At 50.2% G+C, this 26,618-nt stretch overlaps 2 protein-coding genes across 6 annotated transcripts in view; one reads left to right on the top strand and one right to left on the bottom strand.

Moving 5' to 3' along the window:
- Nucleotides 1-8,390: 8,390 nt before the first annotated feature.
- NFE2L1 (NFE2 like bZIP transcription factor 1) lies at nucleotides 8,391-26,465 on the top strand (the record flags this gene model as incomplete). Of its 5 annotated transcripts, none has more annotated exons than XM_079905444.1 (6): nucleotides 8,391-8,511; nucleotides 10,018-11,033; nucleotides 15,891-16,073; nucleotides 16,485-16,574; nucleotides 16,801-16,959; nucleotides 17,751-26,465. In XM_079905444.1, 5 exons carry the CDS (start codon nucleotides 10,524-10,526, stop codon nucleotides 19,107-19,109), a joined length of 2,301 nt encoding a protein of 766 aa, XP_079761570.1. In that variant the 3' UTR covers nucleotides 19,110-26,465. The 5 variants fall into 5 exon arrangements, with proteins under 5 accessions (XP_079761570.1, XP_079761568.1, XP_079761571.1 ...); XM_079905442.1 differs by having other exon boundaries at nucleotides 15,858-16,073; XM_079905443.1 differs by lacking the exon at nucleotides 8,391-8,511 and adding an exon at nucleotides 8,842-8,914 and having other exon boundaries at nucleotides 15,858-16,073.
- The window catches only part of HOXB7 (homeobox B7), a gene marked incomplete at its 3' end in the record, with an annotated part of 498,962 nt that continues 490,600 nt past the window's right edge, over nucleotides 18,257-26,618 (bottom strand). Inside the window, exon 3 of the mRNA XM_079905447.1 lies at nucleotides 18,257-18,392. Coding sequence (XP_079761573.1) covers nucleotides 18,365-18,392 — 28 coding nt within the window. The remainder of the gene's footprint in view (nucleotides 18,393-26,618) is intronic.

Here is a 26,618-nt window from a genome sequence, read left to right as displayed (position 1 = left end):
AAGACAGATGCCTAGCAGCACAAAGGCTTCACCAGTGAATGGCATCAAGCTTTGCCACGCTTTGGTTCCTTTGGCCTAAGTACACCAGAGGACAAGCTTTAGCTTCAGCGTCCTCAAGGCCAGTGGGAAATTCACACTCCAACGGTACAGAGTTTACAGTACTTATCCATTTACCTATCACAATACCAGGCATGCATTTTACACTTAAGACTTTTCACGTACATTATCTGATATAACTTACACCTGTGAGGTAGGTGTTCTCATCCCCATTTTAAGCAAAGGGAGACTCAAAGTTTGTGTGATCTTTCAAGATCCTTCAGCTAATCAATAGTTGAATGGAGGTGGAACCCAGAAATTCAGACTAAGAATTTCTTCTCCATTCTTCTCTTCAGGTCCTTTGATGTTGGGTACCACACTCACTCATCCCAGGTGACTGGGGAATGGGGGTTTCCTCTGCTGAATGGTTTCAAGCCATCTCATTCTTCATCTCAACTTCAATGTCATCACCAAAAGGCCTTCTCTGACAACCACCGAATCTGACTTGGTAGGTCTCTGCTGTCACATTCTCTGTCTCAGCACCCTACATATTTCTTTTGTTGTATTGAATCTCCAAATACCATTTTTACTAATTTGTTTACAAATGTGTGTGGTCCTTCTCTGCATCAGGCATTGCGTACTACAAAAATAGAGATAATGTGCCTGTGGAATCGCTGGTGCCCCAAAGAGGACACACGACAGGTCCAGTGAAACCATGTTTTATGTGCTATACAAATATTTGAGTGCTTCCTATGTGCCAGTTACTTTTTTAGTCACTGGGATGCAACAATAGCCAAGGTAAACAAAATCTTTGCTCTCGTGGAGCTTATTCAAGTGTTTGTGTGTGTGTGTGTGTGTGTGTGTGTGTGTGTGCATTTCTGTGCAAGACATAATAGGCACATAAATGAATAAAATAGATATTATTTGAATTGCTGGTAAGCACTATGAAGAAAAATAGATCAGGAATGGGTATCAGGAATGTGAGGGGTTGGGGAGAGGCAGGGAAAAATGCCATTTTCATTAGGGTCATTTGAGAAAGCCTTCAAGAAGGTGACATTTGAACAAAGAGCTGAAGGAAGTGAGGGGGCGAGCCACACGTGTCTGAGGAAACGTCTACTGAACCTCTTTATGATGATTTAGAAGGCACATCTGAATCTTCCCTGCAGGCTACCAGAGTTATAATAATGAACATTAATCAATGCTATTTGGTATAATGGAGGAAAAGACAGTATTTTAATTGCTTGGATTCCAGATGATCAGAAGTTATGTCAATGGTCATGCCGGCTCAATGTTATTAAAAATACTAATTTGGGGCTTCCCTGGTGGCACAGTGGTTAGGAATCTGCCTGCCAAGGCAGAGGACACGGGTTCGAGCCCTGGTCCGGGAAGATTCCATGTGTCGCGGAGCAACTAGGCCCGTGGGCCACAACCACTAAGCCTGTGCTCTACAGCCTGCAAGCCACAGCTACTGAGCCCGTGTGCCACGATTACTGAGGCCCGCGTGCCTGGAGCCGGTGCTCCGCAGCAAGGGAGGCCACTGCAGTGAGAAGCCCACGCACCGCAGCGAAGAGTGGCTCCCACTCGCTGCAGCTAGAGAAAGCCCACGTGCAGCAAAGACCCAAAGCAGCCAAAAATAAAATAAATTTTAAAAAAGTACTGATTTGATTTCGATGCTTTAATATTTCTGTGAGCTCGTCCATTATTAGCTCATATTTGCAACGACAGCACCAAAAAGCCTCCAGGGGCATTTCCTAGCCTCTGTGTAGTGAATGGTACCCACAGTGGGAGAGGGTCAGCTTGCAGAAGGAGAGGAAGACCTGGGAAGACGGGACTTAGAGAGCAGGAGTGGCTCCGGGGAGAGGAAGGGGAGGAATTAGTGACAGCAGAGTGGCTGAGAGGCACTGAGGGGGGCAGAGGGGCTGGGGATGAGAGAGAAGGCCAGGGAAGGAAGCTTAGGAACCGAAAAATCCTCAGCACCACCACCACCACCACCACCACCACCAGGGTTGCTATCGTTATCATCATCAGGATCGCTTTACAGCTTAAGTGCCGTGGTGAATAAGTAAATCCAGAGCACTCAAGTTGAACTTTTCAAGGAAGAGATTTCCTCCTATCATGACTCCTTCCCAAACTCCCTCAACAGAGACCCCAGGACTCCTTTCCTTCCTCAGGGTCCCCCAACCTGGGGTGCCCCTTTAGTGGGGATTCTGTGTAAACATACAAGTTCAGTGTGCACGGTGTCAGGACAATGTCCCCCACAGAGCACAGCCTTACAGTGTAAGGCTGGCAGCACTTGGGAAGCCTGCAAGTGCAGCAGAAAAGAAGCTGCTGGTGAGCTTCTCAGAATGAGGAAGCCAGAGCTGGGTTCAGAAAGAAAGCCGCTTGCTGTTTCCCTGTTCCCTCCTTCCTTGAGAAGGGGCGGGGTGCCCTGGGAGGAGGTGCTGTGTGCATCTCTAAGCAGCTGGGGTCTGTGGAGAAGCTGGACTCAGAATTGGTCCTAAACACACACACACACACACACACACACACACACACACACACACATATGTCTCTGCCCTTTGGAGTCTCCAGGAGGTTAGTGATTCAGATAGGTTCCCCTCTGGGCCTTGATGTATCTTGAAGGTGAGACCATTCCATTTCCTCTGACTCACCCTCCTGCTGCCACATTTCTGTGCTGTCTGTCCTAGGATTTCAGCATCTGTTCTTGTGTGACAAGAAGAAACAGCTCCCTTGGGTAACAGCCTTTCTCTCTCCTTCCTGCTATAATGTCAAGAGGGGGAGGTGTGTGTGCAATGTGAGGTGTGGTTGTGTGTGCTTGTGGCATCCTCCAGAGAGAAAGCGAAAGCTTCCATGCTCTGTCTGCAGGATGAGTTTCCAGTTGACCATCCTAAAGACAGCTCTCATTTCTTCAATGTGTTTGGCTTTCTCTGGGATAACAAGGTTGTAGGGTGGGTGGAGAGAGAGCTGGGCAAGAAAGGGACCTCACGCTTAGCTCTACCCATGCATGAAGGACTTTATACACAGGATCCGATTTTTAAACTTTGTGAATATGTATATTGTTAACTCCATTTTAGCTCAGGAGGGCCCAACTAGTAAGTTTTGGAACGCAGCTCTGAGTCCAAAACACCCACTTTTCCCACCTCACAATAGCACCTCACTGACTGTGACATGCCACACTGAGAGCTATACAAAGAAAGTTACCCAACACTGTTTGGGACAACATGGTGAGACATACAGGACCACTGAGTTCAGCTTCATAAAATGTTACACCAAGACATGAATGACTAAAGAAGCGTTTTCATTGGGTAGGTCCAGGAAGAGAACACGTTAGGACTGAGAAAGAGCACGTCGTAAAATCAGGTGGTGATTCTGGTCCGCACTCATGATTACCACCGCTGTGCTTTTTTACTCAACTTGGATTCTTGCCCCCAAGCTACTGATTCTCTACTCTGGCTGCATATAAGAATCACCTAAGGAGCTTTTACAAAATCCTGATGTCCAGGGCTGCTCTGGGAGACTCTGATTTAATTAGTTGGGGGGGTGGGACCTGGGCAAGCCCCCTAGGTGATTCTAATGTGCAGCCAGGGTTGAGAAGCAATCTTCTAAGACAGCCATGGGAGAGGTGCACAGGGAAGAGACTGGCTTGTAGAACCTCTTTTGATGGTTTAATGGTAACAAGCTTGCTAATGATGTTTACCATGTAAGAAAGGGGGTATTGACAGGATGTAATGCTAGAATCTCTCAGAAGGGTGTTAAGGAACTCTCAGGCAGTCATTTTATCCATTCCCCTTGACTAGTTGGAAATTGGAGAGTGAGAAATATTTATATAGGTTAACAACATTTAAAAACATTTTTAAAGAAAGGAAAACTAATGGGTGAGCAGAATGGCAGAAAGATTGGGTTTCCCCTTTGGGGAAAAAGCAATTCCTGCTATTCCAGAAGAACTCTAAACCACAGCCAGTCTGCCTTCCCACATGCCCTTCTCCGAGGGTTTCTGGACAGGAGTCATCATCACAGGATGTTTGGAGGATGGATGTGCCTGCCCGATGGCAGCAACAGCTGTTCCTACAGAGGAAGGTGGGTCAACGTAGATATCACTGGGACGAGTAGGATTTCAGTGTAGTTAGCTGGCTTTCTTTCATGACCCCACATCCCTGTGCATTAGAACTAACCAACTTCCTGGCTTCCCACTGCCTTCTCTCCTGAGCAGCCTGGAGCCTCCCTGGCAAGACCTGGTTCCACTGTTGGCTCTCAGCCTCTCCCTCAGGGAGCAAGTACATGCACTCACTTTTTCCAGTGGTCTTCTCAGTCTGATTTAATGGATATACCAGGACGGATGACACATCAGCATGGGATCTTTCTTTCGCTTCTTGGGTAATTGTCCTATTAACAGCTGTTCCCGGGAAAGGAGGGTGTGTGGGGGGGGGGGCGGGGAGGAGGGTGGCTTCCTGGGTGAAGAAGGACACACCCTGGATTTTACAAGGTTAATCAGTGGGTTCTGGGAAGGAGGTTTACACCTGCTCAGCCTTGACCTGGAACTCTAGACAGCGTGGAAGACGGTCTTTCGATCTCCACTCCCTACACAGAGTACTATTAAATATCCTGGGTGCCTACACCCTGCCAGGCCTCACTGCCGGCTGCTGAGATTTTCTCTACGTCTCTGCTCTCCTCAGCCCTTGCAATGGGCTAGCAATTCTTTGTCTTTCCCATTTTTCTTCCCACCTTTCTGTAACTGCTAAGCAGAAAACTTTTTCTAACTACCCCTAGTTATTCTTTTTTTTTTCTCCTAGTCATTCTTTAACCCAATAATACAGTTCCTGATCCAGCTCTCTCCCACTTTACACTCAAATAATTATTATACACATTTAAACATAGTACTTGAAGTTGGGAGGCAAAAGAAAGGGAACAGGATAGTGTGGACAAAAGACCTCTCCACACCTTTCCCACCCCTTCTCTAAGGATTTTTTTTTAACATCTTTATTGGAGTATAATTGCTTTACAATGGTGTGTTAGTTTCTGCTTTATAAGAAAGTGAATCAGCTATACATATACATATATCCCCATATCTCTTCCCTCTTGCGTCTCCCTCCCTCCCTCCCTATCCCACCCCTCTAGGTGGTCACAAAGCACCAAGCTGATCTCCCTGTGCTATGTGGCTGCTTCCCACTAGCTATTTTACATTTGGTAGTGTATATTTGTCCATGCCACTCTCTCACTTTGTCCCAGCTTACCCTTCCCCCTCCCCATGTTTCTCTAAGGATTAACATGGAGCCCTTCCTATTCTCAGTGCCTGTAACTCTCTCCACACCCAGGACCCCAGAAAGGAGAGAAAGGAAAGAAGAGGATGGGTAAGAGAGCTATCTTAACAAACTTGTGAGTCATTAAAAAGTGACCAAATGAATTTAGGCTTTCAAAGTGATGTGAGAGTATCACATGGTTATCTCCTCAGTGTGGCTGTCCCACCCACAGTTGCCATTTCAGTGAATGTTTATCTTGATTTCATGTTAGTCTTATATGTACTACATAACTTTATTTCTCATCCCAGGCACCTGGTACCCTGCTATGCAGCTCAAAAGAAACTTGTAAAGTACAAATGGACTGTCCAAAACACTCAGTTTTGTTGGTGCTAAGGTTCCCTGACTCCCCATAGATAAACGATTGCCCAGTTGTTGTTTTTTCAGAACTGTGTCAAGGTTTAAAATTGTTCTCTATTTGCTGTGTCAAACAGATGGCCACTCTTAGTATGCAATTTCTCCTTCTATCTTCTCAAAATAGTCTTGTATTTTAGCCTGGTAACTTTAGTCTAGTCTTGATATGTTTTAGTGCTATGGTTTTAAAATATTTCCTTCTCAACCCCCTTGATATATTTTTAGAGTTACTGATTACACCTTAATTTCTCCTCTTTTCTTATCCAACAGCAGTATTTACCTTCATGGTCTTATTCAGGGGCTGAATGGTCATCCATTTTTTTAGATAATATGCCATATTCTTCAAAACCACACCTCCTCCAGTTATTGATTTCTGCTTTTAACAGGAACTTTTAATCACAGGCCTGCTTGAGTTCCCCTTCAGTTATTCAGCAAGTACTTTTTATTTATTTATTTAAAAAATGTTTTATTTTATTTCTTGTATTCTGGCGGCACGTGGGATGGTTCTCCAACCAGGGATTGAACCCTGGCCTCCTCAGTGAAAGCGCGGAATCCTAAGCACTAGCCCACCAGGGAACTTCCATAAAATATTTTACTTATTTGTTTGGTAGTACCGGGTCTTAGTTGTGGTAGGCGGGCTCCTTAGCTGTGGCTCGCCAGCAACTTAGTTGTGGCATGTGAACTCTTAGCTGCAGCATGCATGTGGTATCTAGTTCCCTGACCAGGGATTGAACCCAGGCCCCTCGCATGGGAAGTGCAGAGTCTTAACCACTGCGGCACCAGGGAAGTTCCTTATTTATTTTTTAAAGTCGAGATGTTATTTATTTATTTTTGGCCACACTGTGGGCTTGTGGGATCTCAGTTCCCTGACCAGGGATTGAACTCAGGCCATGGCAGTGAAAGTCTGGAATCCTAACCACTAGACCACCAGGGAACTCCCGGCAAGTATTAAGTATCTGCCATTGCAGGCACTGTCCTAGGTTTTGAAGACTCAACAGTTAATGCACAAAATTCTAGTCCTCATGGGGTTTCTATTTTAGCATTTTCTGGGTGACAAATAGTAAAATGAATAAATAAAACATGTGCTCTCTGAACCCATCTTTTTTTTGGTTAATTATTTATTTTTGGCTGCGCAACGGCTCTCTCTAGTTGTGGGGAACGGGGGCTACTCTTTGTTGCTGTGCACAGGCTTCTCGTTGCAGTGGCTTCTCTTGTTGCAGAGCAAGGGCTCGAGGGGCTCGGGCTTCAGTAGTTGTGGCACTCGGGCTCAGTAGTGGCATGTGGGATCTTCCCCGACCAGGGCTCAAACCTATGTTCCCTGCATTAGCAGGCGGATTCTTAACCACCGCACCACCAGGGAAGTCCCCTTAATCTGTCTTTGAAATGAGTAACTAGTTTTCTGAGGATTCAACGCAGTATACTCCTACATGGTGAAAGTGCATTATAATCTGTGAACCACCCAGAATTAAGCCGCCTAATTCTCCAAACACATGATGGACTAGGTGTTCTCATCAAATAAATTACCAGTTGGCCTTGTCCTTGGTTGTATAAGAACCAATGGCTCGCCCACTAGATTAGCAGGATCTTCCAGGGAGTCAAGAAATTGAGTCAATGCCTCTTTTTGTCCCACAGCTAGGAACAACTTACTGCAAACGCCGCCAACTCAGTGACAGCCTAAAAGTGGTCTTTGCACCAGCTGTATGAAAACTACCCGAGTTGTTTAATAAACGGGCAAGGTTATCAGGCTGCCACCCCAGGGTAAGAATCAGAACCTCTGGTGTGGTGCCTCAAAATGTGCAAGTTCAACAACTTCCCAAGGTGATGCTGGAGGTAAACCAATGTTTGGAAATCACAAAGATGTCGGCTAGAAGAGACTGGAAAACACTAGAAACTGAGGAAAGTTCCTGAAAAGCAAAACTAACCTGCGTGGGAGGCTGGGCAGAGGGGGTGTGTGGGGAGGTTGGTACAGAGGAGAAAGTGTTTGTATTATGACAAAAACAACTAATTATGTCACATTCCTCATAACCCCAACGTCCCACCACCGTCGTGGCAAGCCGTCCGCAGGGTTTGCCTGGGACAGGCGGCGTAAGGATTCCTGACTGGCAAGTGGCCCAACGCGCAGCCCGCACGGAGCGGAAGCTAGGAGAGCGGTTTCCGCTGCCAGCACCCAAAATGGCGGCACGAGCGTCCCCACCATGCGAAACACATGCTCTGTGCCCCACCTCAGCATCTCAGGTCTTACTGGACTTTTGCAAGTCACCGTGGGAACCCTCAAGGGGGGGACCCCGCACTCCGGCGGCGATACCACCTCCCATTCCCAGCCCTAAGCCCTTATACCCTCGCCAAAGAATGCACTGGAAGCGCTCAGCCTATTAACTTCACTCCGTGCCCAGCCTGTAATACCTCCTGCAGCCGGCGAGCGACGGGCGCACGGCTGAGGGGTCCCGAACGCCGGGCGATAGGGCCTTCGCCCCACTTTATTGGTGGGCCCATGCCGTGGGGCGGGCCTACATGCCCATTGGGCCGTGGACCGTGTCAGTCTTGGGAAATCGGTAAAGGGAGAAGGAGGCGCACTCAGCCATTGGGTTCTCTCTGCTGTCAATCAAAGCGACATCCGGCGACGGCCAATGTCTCCGCTCGTTGATTGGAGAAACGTGTCCCGGGGGAGTACGCGGAGGGCGGGCTTCCGTGTGAGGTAGAAGGAGGGGGCGGGGAGGGAAGCGGAGGCTGGGGAGCTCTAGGCCGGCCGGCGGTGGCGGCGGCAAGGCCTGGCCTCGGGCTGAGCGCCTGCTGTGGCGGCAGCGGCGGACGCCGAGATCAGCAGAGGGTATCAAGCACATTTCTTTCCCTAACGGGAGGGGCGCAGCGCCGCGGGGCCGAGGCTTACGGGGTGAAGGGCGGCGGGGTGGAGCTGAGGGGCAGGAGGCGGGAGCGGGCGGCCGAGCGGAGTTCGCGTCGGGGCCGGGCCCTGGGCCTGGCAGGGAGGGGCCGAGAGGCAGTGGAGAAAGCATCTCCGGGGTGGGTTGGACTGGGGAGGGCTGAGGGCCTGAGAAGGCGTGGTGTTAGCCCAGGCTTGGGAGCGGGGTGGGGCCATAAGGGCGGAGGGCGGGGTGGGGTTTGGCCGTCAGGGTGGGTCAAGGCCAGGAAAGTAGCACTTGTTCGCTGCTGCCCAGAGGCTAGAAGTCGAGGCGCCAGGAGCGGCATGGCGACTTGGTCCCAGCCGGACTCGGGTATCCGGGGCAGGGTGGGACCGGGCTCAGGCCTGGCCTTACTCGATCTTTAAGGGACCTTGTCCGGTTTCTCGAACTTAATTGGCTCTTGGGAGGTTTTTAGTAGTAAATTGCGTGAGAATTGGAGGGAAGTGTAAGCAGGAATTCTGGGTCGCAATTATGTTTACTCCAACCAGATAAGGGCGTGTGTGTGTGTGTGTGTGTGTGTGTGTGTGTGTGTGTGTGTATGTATGTGTATATATCCCTCTTTCTCTTTAGGATGAAGTTCGTAGATGGGTCACAGCAGTGAACAGGAGAGAGCTATGTCGTGGTTTATGAGGTTAATGGAAGCTCAGAAGTAGAGACTAGAAAGTGAAAGGCAGCTTTACTCCCTCCCCACTTGGCTATCTGGGTTGAAGACTTGGCCATATCCTTCTGCTTTGGATCAGAAGGTCACGTGAATGAAAATAAAACCTGCCTATTCAAATTCTGGACCTAATAATCCTGCCTCAGGGCCCCCCATCTCGTCAGTACCCCCATTTTTTTAAAATGTGAGAGTGATAGGAAAGGGAAATCAGATTTTAAAGTTGGAAAAACAAAAGGCGTTATTCTTTTCTATGATGTGGTGGTTGTCTTCTTGTCCTTTTACTCTCACCCATTAATAATCTCTCTCTCCCTTTTAGAACTTGAAGGCACAAGAATTGTAGGCAGTTTTCTACTGAGAGAGGAGAAACAAACTTTCTTTTAAGATAGGAAATGGACTTCTCACGCTAAAAATAGAAGCTGGGTAGTGTGTATGGGGTGGGGGGAGGGTTGGTAAATCAGACAACGTGTAAAGTATTTTGGATGCCCTGGGCATTATCTGCTTATCCAAAATGAGCCACCTTTTAGGGTGCTGCAGAATTAATATCCAGAAACTGAGATCCCTTGTGAGCAATACCTTCCTCTCATAGTTGTTCTGTCTGTAACAGGTTTTCATGTTTTGTTTTTCTTGGAGTATAATAACTGATTTCTTTTTAAATAAAAAATAAAAGTGGCCTTTTAATGTGTTTCCTACCTCTGCCTTGGTCATGGCATGAAAATTATGGAATCTTATCCTGTTGCTTTTGTGATTCCCATTTCAGGTTTCTTTGGAAACCCCCCTGGTAAGTGTGGAGGAGGCGGGACACTCTGACCCAAGACAAAAGGCCTGTAGCTCCAGCCAAAGGAAATAAACCTTAGGAGAGAGAAGGAAAAAAAATATCCATCAGCTGTTCCCGAGAACAACCTGCAGTGAAATTTACAGAGAGGACAACTAATGTGAGTGAGGAAGTGACTGTATGTGGACTGTGGAGACAGTAAGTCACGTGGGCCCTGAGGGCCTGGACTGGGTTAGGAAACAGTTGTACTTTCAGAGGTGAGGTGTCAAGAAGGGAAAAGTGAATGTGGTCTGGAGTGTGGCCTTGGCTCCAAGGGGTGTGCTTTCCTCTGAGGCTGTCAGGAAGCTCAGCCCCTGTGTTCTGCCAGGGTGGGGTACAGGGTTTGGCACTGAGGAGGGTAACTTGCTGGCTGGAGCAGCAGAGCAGTGGCCTTGATTTGTCTTTTGGAAGATTTAAAAACCAAAAAGCATAAACATTCTGGTCCTTCAGCAATGCTTTCTCTGAAGAAATACTTAACGGAAGGACTCCTCCAGTTCACCATTCTGCTGAGTTTGATCGGGGTGCGGGTGGACGTGGATACTTACCTGACCTCGCAGCTCCCCCCGCTCCGGGAGATCATCCTGGGGCCCAGTTCTGCCTATACTCAGACCCAGTTCCACAACCTGAGGAATACCTTGGATGGCTATGGTATCCACCCCAAGAGCATAGACCTGGACAATTACTTCACTGCCCGGCGGCTCCTCAGTCAGGTGAGGGCCCTGGACAGGTTCCAGGTGCCAACCACTGAGGTTAACGCCTGGCTGGTCCACCGGGATCCGGAGGGGTCTGTCTCTGGCAGCCAGCCCAGCTCGGGCCTCGCCCTCGAGAGTTCCAGTGGTCTCCAAGATGTGACAGGCCCAGACAACGGGGTGCGAGAAAGCGAAACGGAGCAGGGATTCAGTGAAGATTTGGAGGATTTGGGGGCTGTAGCCCCTCCAGTCAGTGGAGACTTAACCAAAGAGGTTAGTGGCGACGTGGAGGGGAGGGTGGGAAGGGTCTGGGGTTGCGGGGGTGGGCTGAAGGGTGGTCCTGAAGGAGTGTAGTAATAGTAGTAAGCCCTGCAAAGAACCAGAGAGGTTCCGGGGGGTCTCAGGCATTGTTCTGGGATAGGAGTGGGCTAGATTGTCTGACTAAGATTGGGGGTTGGGAGCATTTCCTTGTGTTGAACCATTGACCCACCTCTAAATGAACTGTCAGGGCAGTGGGAGGTCCTTAGAACATGCCTGTGTGTTTACTGCTTGGATTTCAACATGACTCCTGGAGGCCTGGGGTGGGGGAGGGAGTCATGTTATGATGGGCTTTGATGCGGTGTATGTTCGTTGCTAAGACACAAATATTTTGTGGACTGTTGCCTTGTACCTCCCCCCACATCAAAACACACCTACGTATTCTGAAGTTCTCCTTTGTGGTCAGGCCTGTTGTGGTGGTAAGGTCCTGATAAGTCTCCTCTCCTGGGTCTGAGCCAAGGGGTAGATTTAGATAGTTATTCTTGGCCAGGAGAGGGCCAAGGCTCCCATTCTTTGCTAAAGGCCCACTGCAGCGAGTAGGGACGGGAGGGATGGATGGGAACTAGAAGAGAAACTGCATTCTGCTGCTGAAGGCAGCTTGCTTTGAGCTGTCAGAGGTCTGAACTGACGAGTGGCTGACACACTGTTGTGGGCAGAAGGTGATGCAGTCGCCTCTAACCATGTTAAATGGTTTCTGCTGCCCCTCCCCCACCAATGTGATAAGACTGCTTTGAGCTCTGCGTTTGGACCTGTCTTGCCACTCAGTCTTACGGAGCTTGGGAAAAGATCCAGTTCAGTTGCTGGCCATTAGGGAAGGAGGAGGCTGGATTGCACTGGGCTGGGTTTTCCAGAGCTGAGTCTTGAGGCGGGGGTGCATGGGGGGAGTGTTTGGGAAGAGGGAGTGTGGAGGTATGTTAAAAGTTATACAGATGCTGTAGAACTTGGCTCTTTCTGCATACCAGTCAGACCAGGTTTTGCCTACCATCCCGCGTTGAAGCCTGTTCTAAGCTCGGTTCTCTGAATGTTAGTGACTGTCAAATCATGCGGCTTTCTCTGGGCCAGTGGTCCTCAACTGGGGATGATTTTGTCCATCAGGGAACATGTGGCAGTGTCTAGAGACAGCTTTGGTTGTCACAACTGGAGAAGGTGTTATTGGCATCTAGTGGAGAGAGGCATGGGATGCTGCCGAACTTCCTAAAAAGCATAGGACAGCCCCTAAATAACAGGTTGATCTGGCCCCAAATGTCAGTAGTGCCAGGGTTGCTCTGTGCTTAGCTGGCTCACATTGGCTCTACTTTGAGAGAGACTAGAATTACCTGCGTATGGGAGTCGTGAGCACTCCTTGCCTTGCAGTGCCTCTTTTCTGAGATTCTTACAGTGCCATCTCTCTTCTGCTTCCTCTGTTATTTACCTTCAACTGGACTCCAGTCTTGGCACAGTGGTCTGAAGAAGTATGCCTCCCAGCCTCCTCTTCCATCATCCCACCCACGGTAGCTCCTCAAGGGGTAGATGTAATTGGGCTTGGGAACCCTGCTGCTGGTAACCCAGCAGGCATAGCTTCATTCCTCTTCCTGCAGGGATCTCTCCTGGGATGGGGTGGGATGGGATGTTTTTAATGTAATTGGCTGGGTTGGGGTGGAATGGGATGGGACTTTGACCCTGCTTGCCTCCATTTCTTGATCTTCGTGAAGTTTGTGCTTTCCCTGACCCCAGGCTTTCACTGCTCCCTTTGGAGATTGGGGGTGGGTTAGCGTTAGGGGCCCAGGCTGGGTATGGGGGAAGGGAGGATTTTTGTGTGTCTAGAACATTATTTCCTCAGCAACTCAGGGATAAAAATACCCAGGTCCAGAGCATGTGACAGGCACTGCTGGAGCTGGTATTATCCCTGGGTGGCAGCACTCCCCTGCTGCCAGGCCTGTTCGATGGACAGCTATAGCCCAGGCCCTTGTCAGGGATAGGATTCCCCTCGAGGTTGGCACTCTGCCCAGAGAGGGGGGTGGCCTGTGTACAGCTCTTTGCAGGCGAGGAGGAGCACTCTGCGACCAAGGAGAACATACTGTCCCTGACCTGACCTTAGGCTCAAGGGGAGCAGCAGTGAGGATGGGAGCCAGAATTGTGACCCTGATTCTGTCAGGGGCATTCTTCCTGCTTTAGAGATGTAAGCCGGGGCTCAGGCAGAGATGGCTCTTGAACAAAGCCTGGGGTAAAAAGAAAGTGGGGGGCAGGGGGGACATGTTTGTGTCCAGGACGTTGCGGAGCACCTGTCTCCTTCAGTGCTGGCGTTCAGGCTCCTGTCTCCCTCCTCTTGCCTGGGGCTAGGCCTGGCCGGCACTGTGACATCCCTGCATTTGTGCAGATGGATTTCCCCCTTCCTCTTGTCTAGCTTGTTGTAGGGTGACAAAGCCCCTGGTTCCCAGTGGATCTGGGTGCACTGGGTTCCTGCCCAGGCTAGCTTTTTGAGCCTTGGGTTTGAGGACGACTGGCCACAGCTCTCCTGAGGAACGGGAAAACTCCTTACACTTCCAGGGAAGAACTTAGATTCCCGAAGAAGCTGTGGGAGGAGTGTCTGCCCAGTCCTGAGTCCCAGTCCTGAGTGGGCTGGGTAAGCAGGATGCGACAGGAGGTAGAGTGGCACCCCTTCCCCCCAGGGCGCTCTCACTGCGCCACCCCGGCTGGCTGACTGGGCTGGGTGGGGCTGCCCGCCCCTGGGTGCGTCTCCTTGAGGAGACGGAGGCGGCCGGGGATGGGCTGGTTCCTTGCGGCAGCTTCTCCAGCTGCCCTGGTGCAGAGATTGGCTCCCGGCTGCAGCTAGGTAACAGGCGGTGGGAGGGGATTGGCTCCTTCCGCATCTCCAGCGGAGACTTGGGGGAGGAGATTGGCTCTCGTCGCAGCCTAGGTAACGACAGTGGGAGGGGATTGGCTCTTTCCGCAGCCCAGCTGCTGACCTGGGGGAGGGGATTGGCTCTCCGCAGCCTCAGCAGTGACCTGCGGGGTGGGAGGGGGAGGGGATTGGCTCCTTGCTGCAGCCTAGGTAACAAGTTTGGGGGGCGTGGGGAGGGGGAGAGAGGGAGGAGCGGGAGGATAGGCCCAGGAGGGAGCTTGCTTTCCTCTGCAGCTTGAGCACGGAGCATGGGGTGGGAGTCCCATCTCACTGCAGCTTCTGCGGTGAGCTCAGGGTGGGGGCTGCCGGGCGCCTGAGTGGAACTGGGGTTGTGAGGTGGGAGGGGGCTGCTCCAGGATGGAGGAAGGGGGCTGGGCTGGGCCGCCCAGGCAGCAGCACGGGCGGGGCACCCTCCTTGGGCCCCTCGGAGCTAGCAAGGGGCCACCCTTCCAGCCTGGTGTGCTCCCTGCGAGCCAAGAGCTCCTTGGAGCCCCCTGTCCGGCTGCCCAGCACCAGCTGCCCTGGGGCTCATCTCGCACACCATGACCCGCCTGGACCGCAGCTCTCACAGTGGTGGGGGCCATGCCAAAGGGAGCCGGCCCCTTAACTCTTTGGTGGCTGGTCACCGGGTGGCCCAGCCCCCCTCTGCTCCTGGGTCCAGGGCTTCTGTTCAGGTTGGTATATGTGGGGAGACTGCAGGGAGAGGTACACCTGGGAGGTCTTAGGATCAGGGAGGCTTACTGTGGGAGAGGGATACCTGGTCAGATCTAGGGAGGTGGGTCTAATCTAAGGATACTGCTTTCTGGAAAGTGTCTGCCTTTTAATCTCTGACTGGAAGGCAACAGTTTAGGGTTTCTTTAACTGCAGGGGGTGGCATGTACAGGAAACCCGAACGCCTCATATTTATTGGGGTTGTACGCTGGTGGCATTGGGGGTAGCAGGTGGAGCTGGAACTAATCAGGAGCCGCCAGCGTAGAGTGAGAGGGAGGCATTTTGGTGCCCGGGGCGGCAGTTGTGGCTGGGCAGTGATGGGGGCTATGTCCTTGAGTGGGTTGCCTGATGGGAGTCAGTGAGTCCTGGGGTGTGGTAAGGGAGTGAGAGCACTGGTTTGTGGGGACACCGTGGGGCTGGCCTTGGCAGGGGTGGGGTGTCCAGTGAGGATCATCTGACTGCCTGAGGCTCTCCGGGGATTGAGGCAGCTTGCTGGGATCAGCTGAGAGTGGGCATTCTGTTCTGGCAGGGATGGATCTTGAGGTGAGCCTGGACTGAGAATTGTGGGTGTTCAGCCTTACTCCTGCCTCATCCAGGGAAGGGGGAACGGCTGTAGGAAGGGCTGGATAGCCTGTCGTTGTCATTGGTTGCATCAGGTGGTTGCAAATGCAGGGATTTTCCTCTCCAGTCCACCCCACCCCTTTATGCAAATGAAATGGCACCACAGGCTGATGCAAGTCTGGCCACTGCGAAGCAATTTTGCTTGACAGTTCACTCTTGCTTGCCATGGCCAGCTTTCTACAAACCAAGTTTTAAGGGATTCCCATTCCCGAAATGGGAAGTGTCTCCTCCTTCCCCCTTTCTTCTTAAGTAGTGGTAAGATGGCCCTGCCTTTTGGCCTGGCTGTGCCTCTGGTCCAGATCCTAAGCCCGCAGACCGGTATGGTGATGGTTGTGCTAGTGGTTTTCGCTAGGTCTTTTTTTTTTTTTTTTGGAGGCTGGTGTCTGGAAATGGATGAATGAAGCCGTGCTGGTACGGAGGGGACAGGGGGTAGAGTCTGGCAGGTGTAGATTGGGAGGGGCCCCACCCGGGAGTAGTTGGGGTGATGCTAGCAGAAACCTCTGAGGGGCAGGACAGGGAGGGGCCCCTGGACCCCAGAGCTAAAGTCATGATGCTCTGTCTTTCAGGACATAGATCTGATTGACATCCTTTGGCGACAGGATATTGACCTGGGGGCTGGGCGTGAGATTTTTGACTACAGTCATCGCCAGAAGGAGCAGGATGTGGATAAGGAGCTGCAAGATGGAGCAGAGCAGGAGGACACCTGGCCAGGCGAGGGTGCAGAAGCTCTGGCACGAAACTTGCTAGTGGATGGAGAGACTGGGGAGAGCTTCCCTGCACAGGTACTCCTGCCTCTGCCCACTTCTAGAAACTTCTCTTTAGAGAAGGCAGGTTGTGTCTGGGGGATGGGCCTGAATGTATATCTTGGGTTGGGGTCTCTAAGTCACAGTGGTGGCTGAGGAAGCGGGAGTAGAAGAGCAGCAGCAGCGGAGGGGCCGCGCCTTGGTAACGAACAGCACATGGGAGGCAGAGCATCTAGCGGCTTTCTGCTTGCGTCAGAACCCCCCACTCTCTTCTCCCCTGGAGTTTGGGACTCAGGGCCAGCCGACAGCCTGGGAACGGAGGGCGAGTGTAGGCCTGCAACCATGCAGGGCCTCCTTCAAGCTTCCCCTTGGAAAGGCTGGGGAAGGGGCTTCGGCCCACAGGCAGCCAAGGCCCGGGTCAGTCAGACTTAACAGTTGCTGTTGCCACAGGTGCCTGGTGGGGAGGACCAGACAGCCCTGTCCCTGGAAGAGTGCCTTAGGCTGCTGGAGGCCACCTGCCCCTTTGGGGAGAATGCTGAGGTGAGCAGGACTCCAGGGAGAGCCCACTGAGTCAGCAGGGCAGCCTGCACACAGTGTGTCTCTCTGTGGCTGCCTGAGGGGCCGGCTTTTGGTGTTGGCCTTGTCCTGGCTGCTGGGGGTGAATTCAGAGGAAGGAAGAAACAGAACCTCAGGTGGTAGTCTCGGGGAGGAAAGCAGAAGGTGGTCTTTCCTCCTCCCCTGTTAAACCCTCTGTGTTTTGCCCTAGTTTCCAGCAGACATTTCCAGCATAACAGAAGCAGTGCCTAGTGAGAGTGAGCCCCCAGGTCTTCAAAACAATCTTTTGTCTCCTCTCCTGACGGGGACAGAGTCTCCATTTGATTTGGAACAGCAGTGGCAAGATCTTATGTCCATCATGGAAATGCAGGTAGGATTATCAGAACCAGGCACAAACCTCTCGGACTTTGTGTGGGGTGTCTTCATACTCAGTTGCTTTTCCACTTCTGGGAAAAGAGAGAGTAACACCTTTCTGATCCATAGGAAAGTGGGGACACTGAGAGGTAACTGTCCACGTGTCAGTAGGTGGTGGAGTCAGGATTGGGGTTTGGGTTAAAGCCCCGGGGCTGAGGCTTCTAACGCAGGCCTGCCTCCTAGGTGCGCCTCCTTCTTTCCCTTCAGGCAGATAATCACTGGGCTGGGTGTTTCCTAGGTTTAGCATTAATAAAAGCTGACATTATTGTAGTGCTTTACAGCCATTGTATTTCACTTGGCCCTCGGGATCATCTAGTCAGCCCTTTATTATTTTAAACGTGAGGACACTGAATCTCAAAGAGAGACTGAGTGAAATGCTCCTGGTCTTACAGCAAGTGGTGCAGCTAGGCTTTCTTATTCCAAGGCTGGGTGTACTTTTCACTGTGCTGATTCTGCAGTGTTAGGTGCTTTTTTCCTCTCCTCCATGATGGGGGAGTCTGGGCCAAACATGACCTGGAGCTGATCAGTCCTGCCTTGGGGTGGAGTCCACAGGGAGGAACCCGTCTCTGCCAGGCATGATGGATCAAGCGGGGCCAGGAGCTGATGCTGTGGGCTGTGGTTTCCTGTCTCTTGCCTTTACACCCATGCAGCTGTGCCTATGTTGGGTGCCTGCTATCGTGAGCCCCCAGCCACACCTGGGGATGGAGTCTGCGCTAAGTGAACGGTGATGCTCTTCTCCCCTCCCAGGCCATGGAAGTGAACACATCAACAAGTGAAATCCTGTACGATGCCCCTCCAGGAGACCCACTGAGCACCAACTACAGCCTTGCCCCCAACACTCCCATCAATCAGAATGTCAGCCTGCATCAGGCGTCCCTGGGGGGCTGCAGCCAGGACTTCTCACTCTTCAGCCCGGAGGTGGAGAGCCTGCCTGTGGCCGGCAGCTCCACGCTGCTCCCGCTGGTCCCCAGCAATTCCACCAGCCTCAACTCCACCTTTGGTTCCACCAACCTGGCAGGGCTCTTCTTTCCACCCCAGCTGAATGGCACAGCCAATGACACAGCAGGCCCTGAGCTGCCTGACCCACTCGGGGGTCTGTTAGATGAAGCCATGCTAGATGAGATCAGCCTGATGGACCTGGCCATTGAAGAAGGCTTTAACCCCGTGCAGGCCTCCCAGCTCGAAGAGGAATTTGACTCTGACTCAGGCCTCTCCTTGGACTCCAGCCATAGCCCTTCCTCCCTGAGCAGCTCTGAAGGTAGTTCTTCCTCCTCCTCGTCCTCCTCCTCCTCTTCTTCCTCTTCCTCTTCCTCTACTTCTTCCTCAGCCTCTTCCTCCTTTTCTGAGGAAGGTGCAGTTGGCTACAGTTCTGACTCTGAGACCTTGGATCTGGAAGAGGCTGAGGGCGCTGTGGGCTACCAGCCCGAGTATTCCAAGTTCTGCCGCATGAGCTACCAGGACCCATCTCAGCTCTCCTGCCTGCCCTATTTGGAGCATGTGGGCCACAACCACACATACAACATGGCACCCAGTGCCCTCGACTCTGCTGACCTCCCACCACCCAGCACCCTCAAGAAGGGCAGCAAGGAGAAGCAGACCGACTTCCTGGACAAACAGATGAGCCGGGATGAGCATCGAGCCCGAGCCATGAAGATCCCCTTCACCAACGACAAGATCATCAACCTGCCTGTGGAGGAGTTCAACGAGCTGCTGTCCAAGTACCAGCTGAGTGAAGCCCAGCTGAGCCTCATCCGTGACATCCGGCGCCGTGGCAAGAACAAGATGGCGGCGCAGAACTGCCGCAAGCGCAAGCTGGACACCATCCTGAACCTGGAGCGGGATGTGGAGGACCTGCAGCGCGATAAAGCCCGGCTGCTGCGGGAGAAGGTTGAGTTCCTCCGGTCCCTGCGGCAGATGAAGCAGAAGGTCCAGAGCTTGTACCAGGAAGTGTTTGGGCGGCTGCGGGATGAGAACGGGCGGCCCTACTCGCCCAGTCAGTATGCGCTGCAGTATGCCGGGGATGGCAGCGTCCTCCTCATTCCCCGCACCTTGGCTGACCAGCAGGCCCGGCGGCAGGAGAGGAAGCCGAAGGACCGGAGAAAGTGAGCCTGGGGAGGAAGGGGGTTGACGCTCACCGAGATGGAAACTGGAGAAGGGCTGGGCCTGGACCTGGACCTACAGCGGGGACTTTAATGCCTTCTTATCCAATAGATCTCAGATGGGATGACTGCGGGTCAGTGGACAGGAAGAGGCAGGCGCAGGCGCTGTCTGGCTCAGCTTCCCCCACTGAGGGGGGTGGAAGTGGCCAGACCGTTTGGGTGGACAGGGTCCTCACCCCTACCCTTTTCCTTTGAGGGAAGGGTGGTGCTGGCATTGCTGGAGGCCGAAAAAGGGAAAGTAAGGGACTTGTGAGAGGAGAGGAAAGTAGTAGAAAGTCTCATTCCTGGAAGGAAGGAAGGAAGGAAGGAAAACAGAAAACCCAGAAAAATCAAAGCGGGAAGAAAATCAGAGGGCAGGTTAAGTTGGCTCTGGCCAGGATTCCAGGCAGCAGGTTTTAGAGGGGACTAGATTACTGGTGTGAGTAAACCCCACTTCAGCCTAGGGGAGGGTGGAACACGGAGTCGGTTCTGAGAGGGGCCTGTGAACTCTTCCTGCTCCTGCACTTTGGCATCCCTGACGGGGAGCTCTCGGATAATATCTCCTGTGAGGTTTCCATCAGAGGGGAGCCCCTGGGACCCGACACTGGCTTGGAGGGTTAGGATCAAAGGGTAGAGTCAACAGGCAGGGGTCGTGAGGCCTCATGCTGCAGCAGCCCCAACACCAAGCATGTCACTCACTGCCCTGCCATACATCTTCCTCTGTGCCCAGTCACCCCTGAGCTGAGGCTCCCACGTCTCCATCAGAGCCTGCATGCGAATGCTGTTCTCTTCCCACCCGTGTGCCCCCGCCCCTCACCAGCTGCCTGGAGCTCTTCTGGAGCTGGGGTGCTGGCAGTGCCCACAGGGCTGGGCCTGCAGCCTCCTGGGAGCTGCTCTGAGGCAGGGGGATGATGTGGAGAAGCCAGGCAGTATTCAGCACAACACTGGGGAGTGACCCTTCCCTCAGGCCTCCCCTACCAACAACTGGGCTTTGTCACTGGAAAGACAAAAAACTACAAAACCCAGCAGCAACAACAAAAACTAGTCCTCTTAGAGTTTCTTGCGCTTTGATTTTTTTAGGGCTTGAGCCCTGTTTCACTTATAGGGTCTAGAATGCTTGTGTTGAGTAAAAAGGAGATACCAATATTCAAAGCTGCTAAATGTTCTCTTTGCCATAAAGACTCCGTGTAACCGTGTGAACACTTGGGATTTTTCTCCTCTGTCCCGAGGTCTCTGTCTTTCTTTTTTGGGTTTCTTTCTAGGAGACTGAGAAATGCATGTAACAGGGGCTGAGGGTACCCCTCCCTCAGGCTCTTGGCCACAGGCAGCTTCTCCACACCCCCAGTTTAGCAAGGGCTCCTGGAGGACCGCCTGGGGGAGGCAGAGAGGGGAGCGCCAAGGTGGCCAGGTGGTTCCAGGACCACAGTGTCTCTAACTGTTGCCACTGCTGTCCCCACCTCGGCCTGGGTCTGGAGCATTGTCTGCCCCAGGCTAGCAGGAATGAGTTGAAGGGGGGAAGCACTGATTCTCCTCCCTGCTTAGGTGGGGAGGCATTCTAACTGAGCAGTAGGGATAGAAGGCACGAGCCTGGGAAGTGCTTTTATAAATTATTTTCCTTGTAGATTTTATTTTTAATTTATCTCTGTGACCTGCCAGGGAGAGGAGAGAGAGATGCTGTGAGCACATGACAAAATAAAATAAAATAAAATGGATGATTTATTCTCAAGTGCAATTTTTCCCTATTTTGAGTTTAAATTGAGAGTAAAGGAAACAGGGCCCATGAGGAGAGGACTGGCCATTGTGTGGCTAAGGCAGAGCTCTTAGGGGAAAGTGGGTGGAGAGCAGAGGAGGTTGACAATGAAGAATTTAGAAAGACAAGCGTCTTAAATACTGTATTAAAGCTTCCAGACAGGGGTTATGTACCTTTCTGTAGGGTTTGCCAGCTGAATCCTTTTAGACGAAGGATTCAGAATCCTTTTTGGCCTTTCTCGTAGGGCTAGGCTAGGTGGGTGTTGTCACCTGGCCCAGCTCCTTACCTGTCTTCCTGTGGCAAACTGCATTTTTAATATTGATTGTGCTGTTATTTCTCTGGTGGCCCCACCTACCAAGGGGGTGCAGAGCTTTGGAGCGTAGTCACAGTGATGACGGTGATGGCAGAAACCCAAGAGATCTACAGGACCAGCACAGGCCAAGCACTTCACTATAATAGCAGGGCCACGGAACCAGAGAACAGAAAGCTAGACCCCAGGGTTTAAGGCATTTGAAAGCTCTCCAGCTGAGGTGACCAGAATCTGTTCTCCCTCAAAATAATACAAAAAGCCTGTAAAAAGTTGAATGCTTTAAGGTACTGGATGGTTGCTGGAACAGCCACATGCGCATCTAGGGGTAGGTACTTAACAAATGTCCAAGTAATGAATGCCCACCTGGCAGTCTCTGTGAGATTACCAGATGAAGTTTAGGACTGGAAGCTGTGATCCTCCTCATGAAACCTGTGATCTTGAACTCCCCATGTACCACTGTATGGCCTGGCTTAGCCCAGTCCTTTAATGATGCTACTAGAGTTTATCCTATGGGGTGAATAGAATTCTGGGAATAACACTGAGTTCTTTTTTGTTTCAATTTACAATGTCTTTTGCCCCCCCATCTAGTTGGAACGGGTTGGTCCTATCAAACGAGCTCTTTCCTAATTAGTAATTAACTTATGACTGTAAGCCAAATAAAACGAAGATTCTTAAAAAAAAAAGCTAAAAATTAAGTCAGAAAAACTAATTTATGCTGATAAAAAATACAAGTTATATACAGAAAACTGTGACAAGTAAAATTCAGAGTAATGTTTTTGTATACTTTCTAGAAATGTGTATATTTTTGTTTAGTACACAATTAGGCTATAACTTTTATCTTGTTTTGCAACTTTTCAAACAGATTTTAAAGATTTTAAGAAAAAGTCCTCTCACCTTCCCCTTTGCTAGTGTTGCCTCTGGTCTGAGAAAGTGTGTTTTGGTCACCCCCTTCCCCCATGTCCCCTTATGGAGAAATGTACAGTTGTGTCTGGGAGCTTGCTGATTAGCTGGGGCTTTGGGCCAAGTTGGTCAGCACTGCTGTGGGGCTGACCTCTTTTTGCTGTTGGCAGGTGGAGTGGGTGTTCCAGCTTCAAGGCTTTTTCTGGCAGGAAGAAGATACGAGACCTCAAGTAAGGACTGTGAAGGCTGCTACACCTGAGACAGGAAGTGAGACGAGGTCCTAGATTTCGCAGGGAGATGAGCAGACCTCAGGACCAAACTTCTGGGTGACGTGCTTGGGTAGGGGTCGAAGGCTTGCTTTGTCTTGACTTTAGTCCTAGGCATCATTCAAACTGATTTTCCCACACATTTTAAATCATGTAAGGCGACGGAAATAGATCCATTGTGTTTGGGTTTTTTTTGCGGTACGCGGGCCTCTCACTGTTGCGGCCTCTCCCGTTGCGAAGCGCAGGCTCCAGACGTGCAGGCCCAGCGGCCATGGCTCACGGGCCCAGCCGCTTCGCGGCATGTGGGATCTTCCGGACCGTGGGGCACGAACCCACGTCCCATGCATCAGCAGGCGGACTCCCAAGCACTGCGCCACCAGGGAAGCCCCATTGTGGTTTTTTTTTTTAAGGCTGCACCACATGGCCTGTGGGATCTTAGTTCCCTGACCAGGGATTGAACCCGTGCCCCCTACAGTGGAAGCACAGAGTCCTAACCACTGGACCGCCAAGGAAGTCCCAGATCCACTGTTTCAATCTCTGCCCCACATACGATCTCACCAGTGAAGCCAGGGCTATTTCAGAATCAACAAAAATAGAAAAAATACAGAACTGAGGGAAAGTAGAGATCTAGAGACATGCTCAGTGTCATCAAGACCTGGCCTCCACGGCTGGCTCCTTGCCCTTCCTAGGGAAAGCTGAACAGCAATTAAAAACAGCCAGTGAATGAGGAGGTACTTTCCATGGAGTCCTGCCTTCCTCAGGCTGCCTTCATCCCTGCTTTGACCACCCACAGCTACACCAGACCTTGCTGCTCTTCAGATCTGTTTGGCACATAGCTGGAAAACAAGTGCCTTGCAGAAAAAAAGAACATCCCTACCACCATAGTTCTACCTCATCCAGTAGGGACTGACCTAGGGCAACAGCTTCAGAAACTCAGACTAAATATATAGTTTTAGGGCATTACCAGCAAGAGCCCATTTCCTTGATACTATCCATGTACAAAAATGGGTACCAGGTTGGTGTCTGCCTCTCTGGAAGTCATTTTCCCAACCAAGTGTAGACATTCTCTAGCAAAATCCATGTGTTTGATTATTATGAGTGGTTAAGCCTTGTTTTTCTATGCCTGATCCATCTTGGAAGTGAGAGGGAACCATAGACCTTCAACTGGTCATTTTGTCAGTGCACCAAGAACCTCTTTCACTTTTACTTCTCCCACAGAGGTCAGTCAGCCTCCGTCTAGTTCTGAACTTTATAGAGTAAGAGAGTGAGCATGTGGGGACTCTGGGGATACGTGTGAAACTTAACGCGTGATTTGAGTTCTGGTCCTTTTTCTGTCTAGGATTTCTTTGAAAGTTCATGTCTGCCTGAATTAGTTGAGAATCAGAATCTAGTGTACAAGTTGTCTCCAGTGGAGTGAGAATATGGGCCTTTGTGAAGAAGTGTGTTTTCAAAATCAGTTGGATAGAAATCCTTGTCTTCCTTTTTGAGTGCGCAGAAATATCAATAAAAGTCTTAAAGCTGGTTCTTTTCCAGTCTAACTGCAGAATGGAATAGGTTGTACAGTATTTGTTACTTAATTCCAAATGCTGTTTCAACCAAGGAAGCAAAACCTAGTTCACTTGGGGAGAGGTGGAGAAAAGACCAAGAGTTGGGGCTCTGCCTTTCGTTTTAAACACAGATTTGATGAGGCTAATTCAGTTGTCTTAATAAGCCTTCCAGTCTTCAGCTAGGGGCTGAAGCAGTAACTGAAACTGTGGGCCCATGTCCCAGAGCCAGGCCCCAAAGTAGCCCAGCCTGACCTGTGACTATGCAAACAGTAAACAGGGCAGGATTGGTCAAAGTCAACTAGGATTTTAAAATCCATGTGGGGTAAACAATGGCTTTGGTACTATCACAAGTAGTACTTTGGTAAATCACATGCAAACCAGTAAGGTCAGAATGCAGACTCAGACCTGCTGGTGAATTAACACAAGCTATTTAGTATCAACAAAAACCAGTCAGCATTATATTGTAAACCTAACGTTTCAGCCTTGCCTCAGAGTTCTGCCACCTAACTGGCCTAAGCAAAAAAAAAGCCTTAGAAACCGACTCCTTACTCTACTTGCCCCATAGAGCAGGGCCAACTATGCTTTTCATCCCAGCAGGATGATTTTATTTCACATTTCATTTGCTTTCAATATTCATCAATTTACTCATCGGGAAGTGCCCAAGGCCAAAGTCAATTAAAAGTCATCCATACGAAAGATAAGCAACCCTGAACACATCGGCTAGGAAAGCAGCAACTTTTGGAGAAAACCTCATTGCTGGACAGTCAAACCAAGGTGATGTGCAGATCAGAGACTGACAGTTGTCTGAGGACCTTAAGCTCCTATATCAAACTTCTTACCACATATCAGAACACCAGCATGTCTCTATCTATTGCTAAAAGGCAAGGTGAAGGAAGCCAAGACTCCTTCCTTTAATAAGCTGAATGCTGGCCTGGTAGTGGTATTTGTATTTCAATCAAATTCTAGCAGAGGGGACTTCCCTGGTGGTGCAGTGGTTAGGAATCCGCCTGCCAATGCAGGGGACATGGTTTCGAGCCCTGGTCCAGGAAGACCCCTCTTGCCATGGAGCAACTAAGCCTGTGCGCCACAACTACTGAACCTGCGTGCCACAACTACTGAGCCTGCACACCTACAGCCTGTGCTCCGCAACAAGAGAATCCACCTCAATGAGAAGCCCGCACACCGCAACTAGAGAAAGCCCACGCGCAGCAATGCAGCCAAAAATTAAAATAAATAAAAATAAAAAAAAATAAATTCTAGCAGAGGGAAAACACTGAGCCTGGACTTAGTTCATTCCTATCAGTTCTGAGTTTTAAATGAGAACATCCTCATGATGTTCATGAGAAGGCCCAGCTTGCACATCAGATTAGTATGACTTGATCAGATAAATTTGATCTCAAACAGAACTCAGGTCCATACATAGTTCAGGATTTGGAGCCATTGCAGAAATTTGGATTTCAGAGTTTCAATTCCACCAAATTATTTTGGAGTAGCGATTTGTTCTAGCACTCCCCCCCCACCCTTTCTCTATGAGGAAAATAATTACCTTGTAATACAGATTCCCAATGCCACAGGCCATAGACTATAAAGATGTGCTGTGTACACATGGTCAAACACTAAATAGCCAAGGGTTAAAATCAAGTTGAGCTGAGTCTGAATGAGTTCTGGAATGTAAGATTATACCGGAAAATAAGTACTTAAAAATCAATTATTAAACATTATTTAAAATGGGTAGTCAAAACTTTCAAATGCCATTGGAAAGCAGAAACAATTATTCCTGAGCACTGTCAGTTGACAAGAGTGTTTCTGTATTTACTGTATTAACTTGAAACTCAACTGAAGGCAGTGAAGGAACAAGGTATTTTCTTTGACTGGCTTTGCCAGTGTAGGACAGCTGATAATGATTCTGTCACCAAATTAGTAAGCTCTTGTTCTTTTGTAATGGTAACTAAGGTAACAATCTGTATCTCCTCAACTCCTGGGCTAGAGGTCTTATATGATGCAATTTTGTTGAAGGCATCTGACATGTTTTTGTATTTCCTAAAGAAATGCTCTACGAATACTTTCTGAAAGCAGACTTAAGATTTGTTGTGCCTATGTATATTTTTTCCCCTGACATTTCTGCATGCATTTGTGGCTTCAGCGATCACTTGAGAAAAATGTATCCTTAACCCTTGAATCTAGAAATGTGTGATAATTGGCTTTTAAAGATAACAGAATTGCATATCTTCACTTCAACGTGCATTATCAATTTCAGTGTCTTCCATGGGGAAGAATGATATGGTTTTAAAAGAGCTCAGGAATGCCAGCAGTGACAGTGAAATAGGTTCCAAAGGTTAAGGCTAAAGCTGAATAGCACCCCATCTTGGACAAGCACCAAGACTGAAGGCTAATTTCAGTGCATCTGATGATGGAGAACAGAACCAGATATATCTGCCCACCCCAACTCTCTTAACTAGCTACAGACTGCTCTGCTGCTGCCAACTACAAGGACACACTCAGACCTCTGCAGAGGAAGACCTCTCCAGCTCCATTTATGTCTCCCTAAACTCCTAGGAGGCTCTCTGAAAAAAGTATACCTACACTCAGTTTATTTGGAACAAATGCTTTGCACTAATGCGTAGAGCTGAACTGATCTCAGTGGAAATCCTATTTCCCCTTTTATAACTGACAAGAATCTAGTCCCATTTTGGCTCTAGAATTA

This window comes from Stenella coeruleoalba, assembly GCF_951394435.1.
Source record: "Stenella coeruleoalba genome assembly, chromosome: 19".
Classification (NCBI taxonomy): Eukaryota; Metazoa; Chordata; class Mammalia; order Artiodactyla; family Delphinidae; genus Stenella; species Stenella coeruleoalba.
This window is presented reverse-complemented; position numbering and strand designations above follow the sequence as displayed.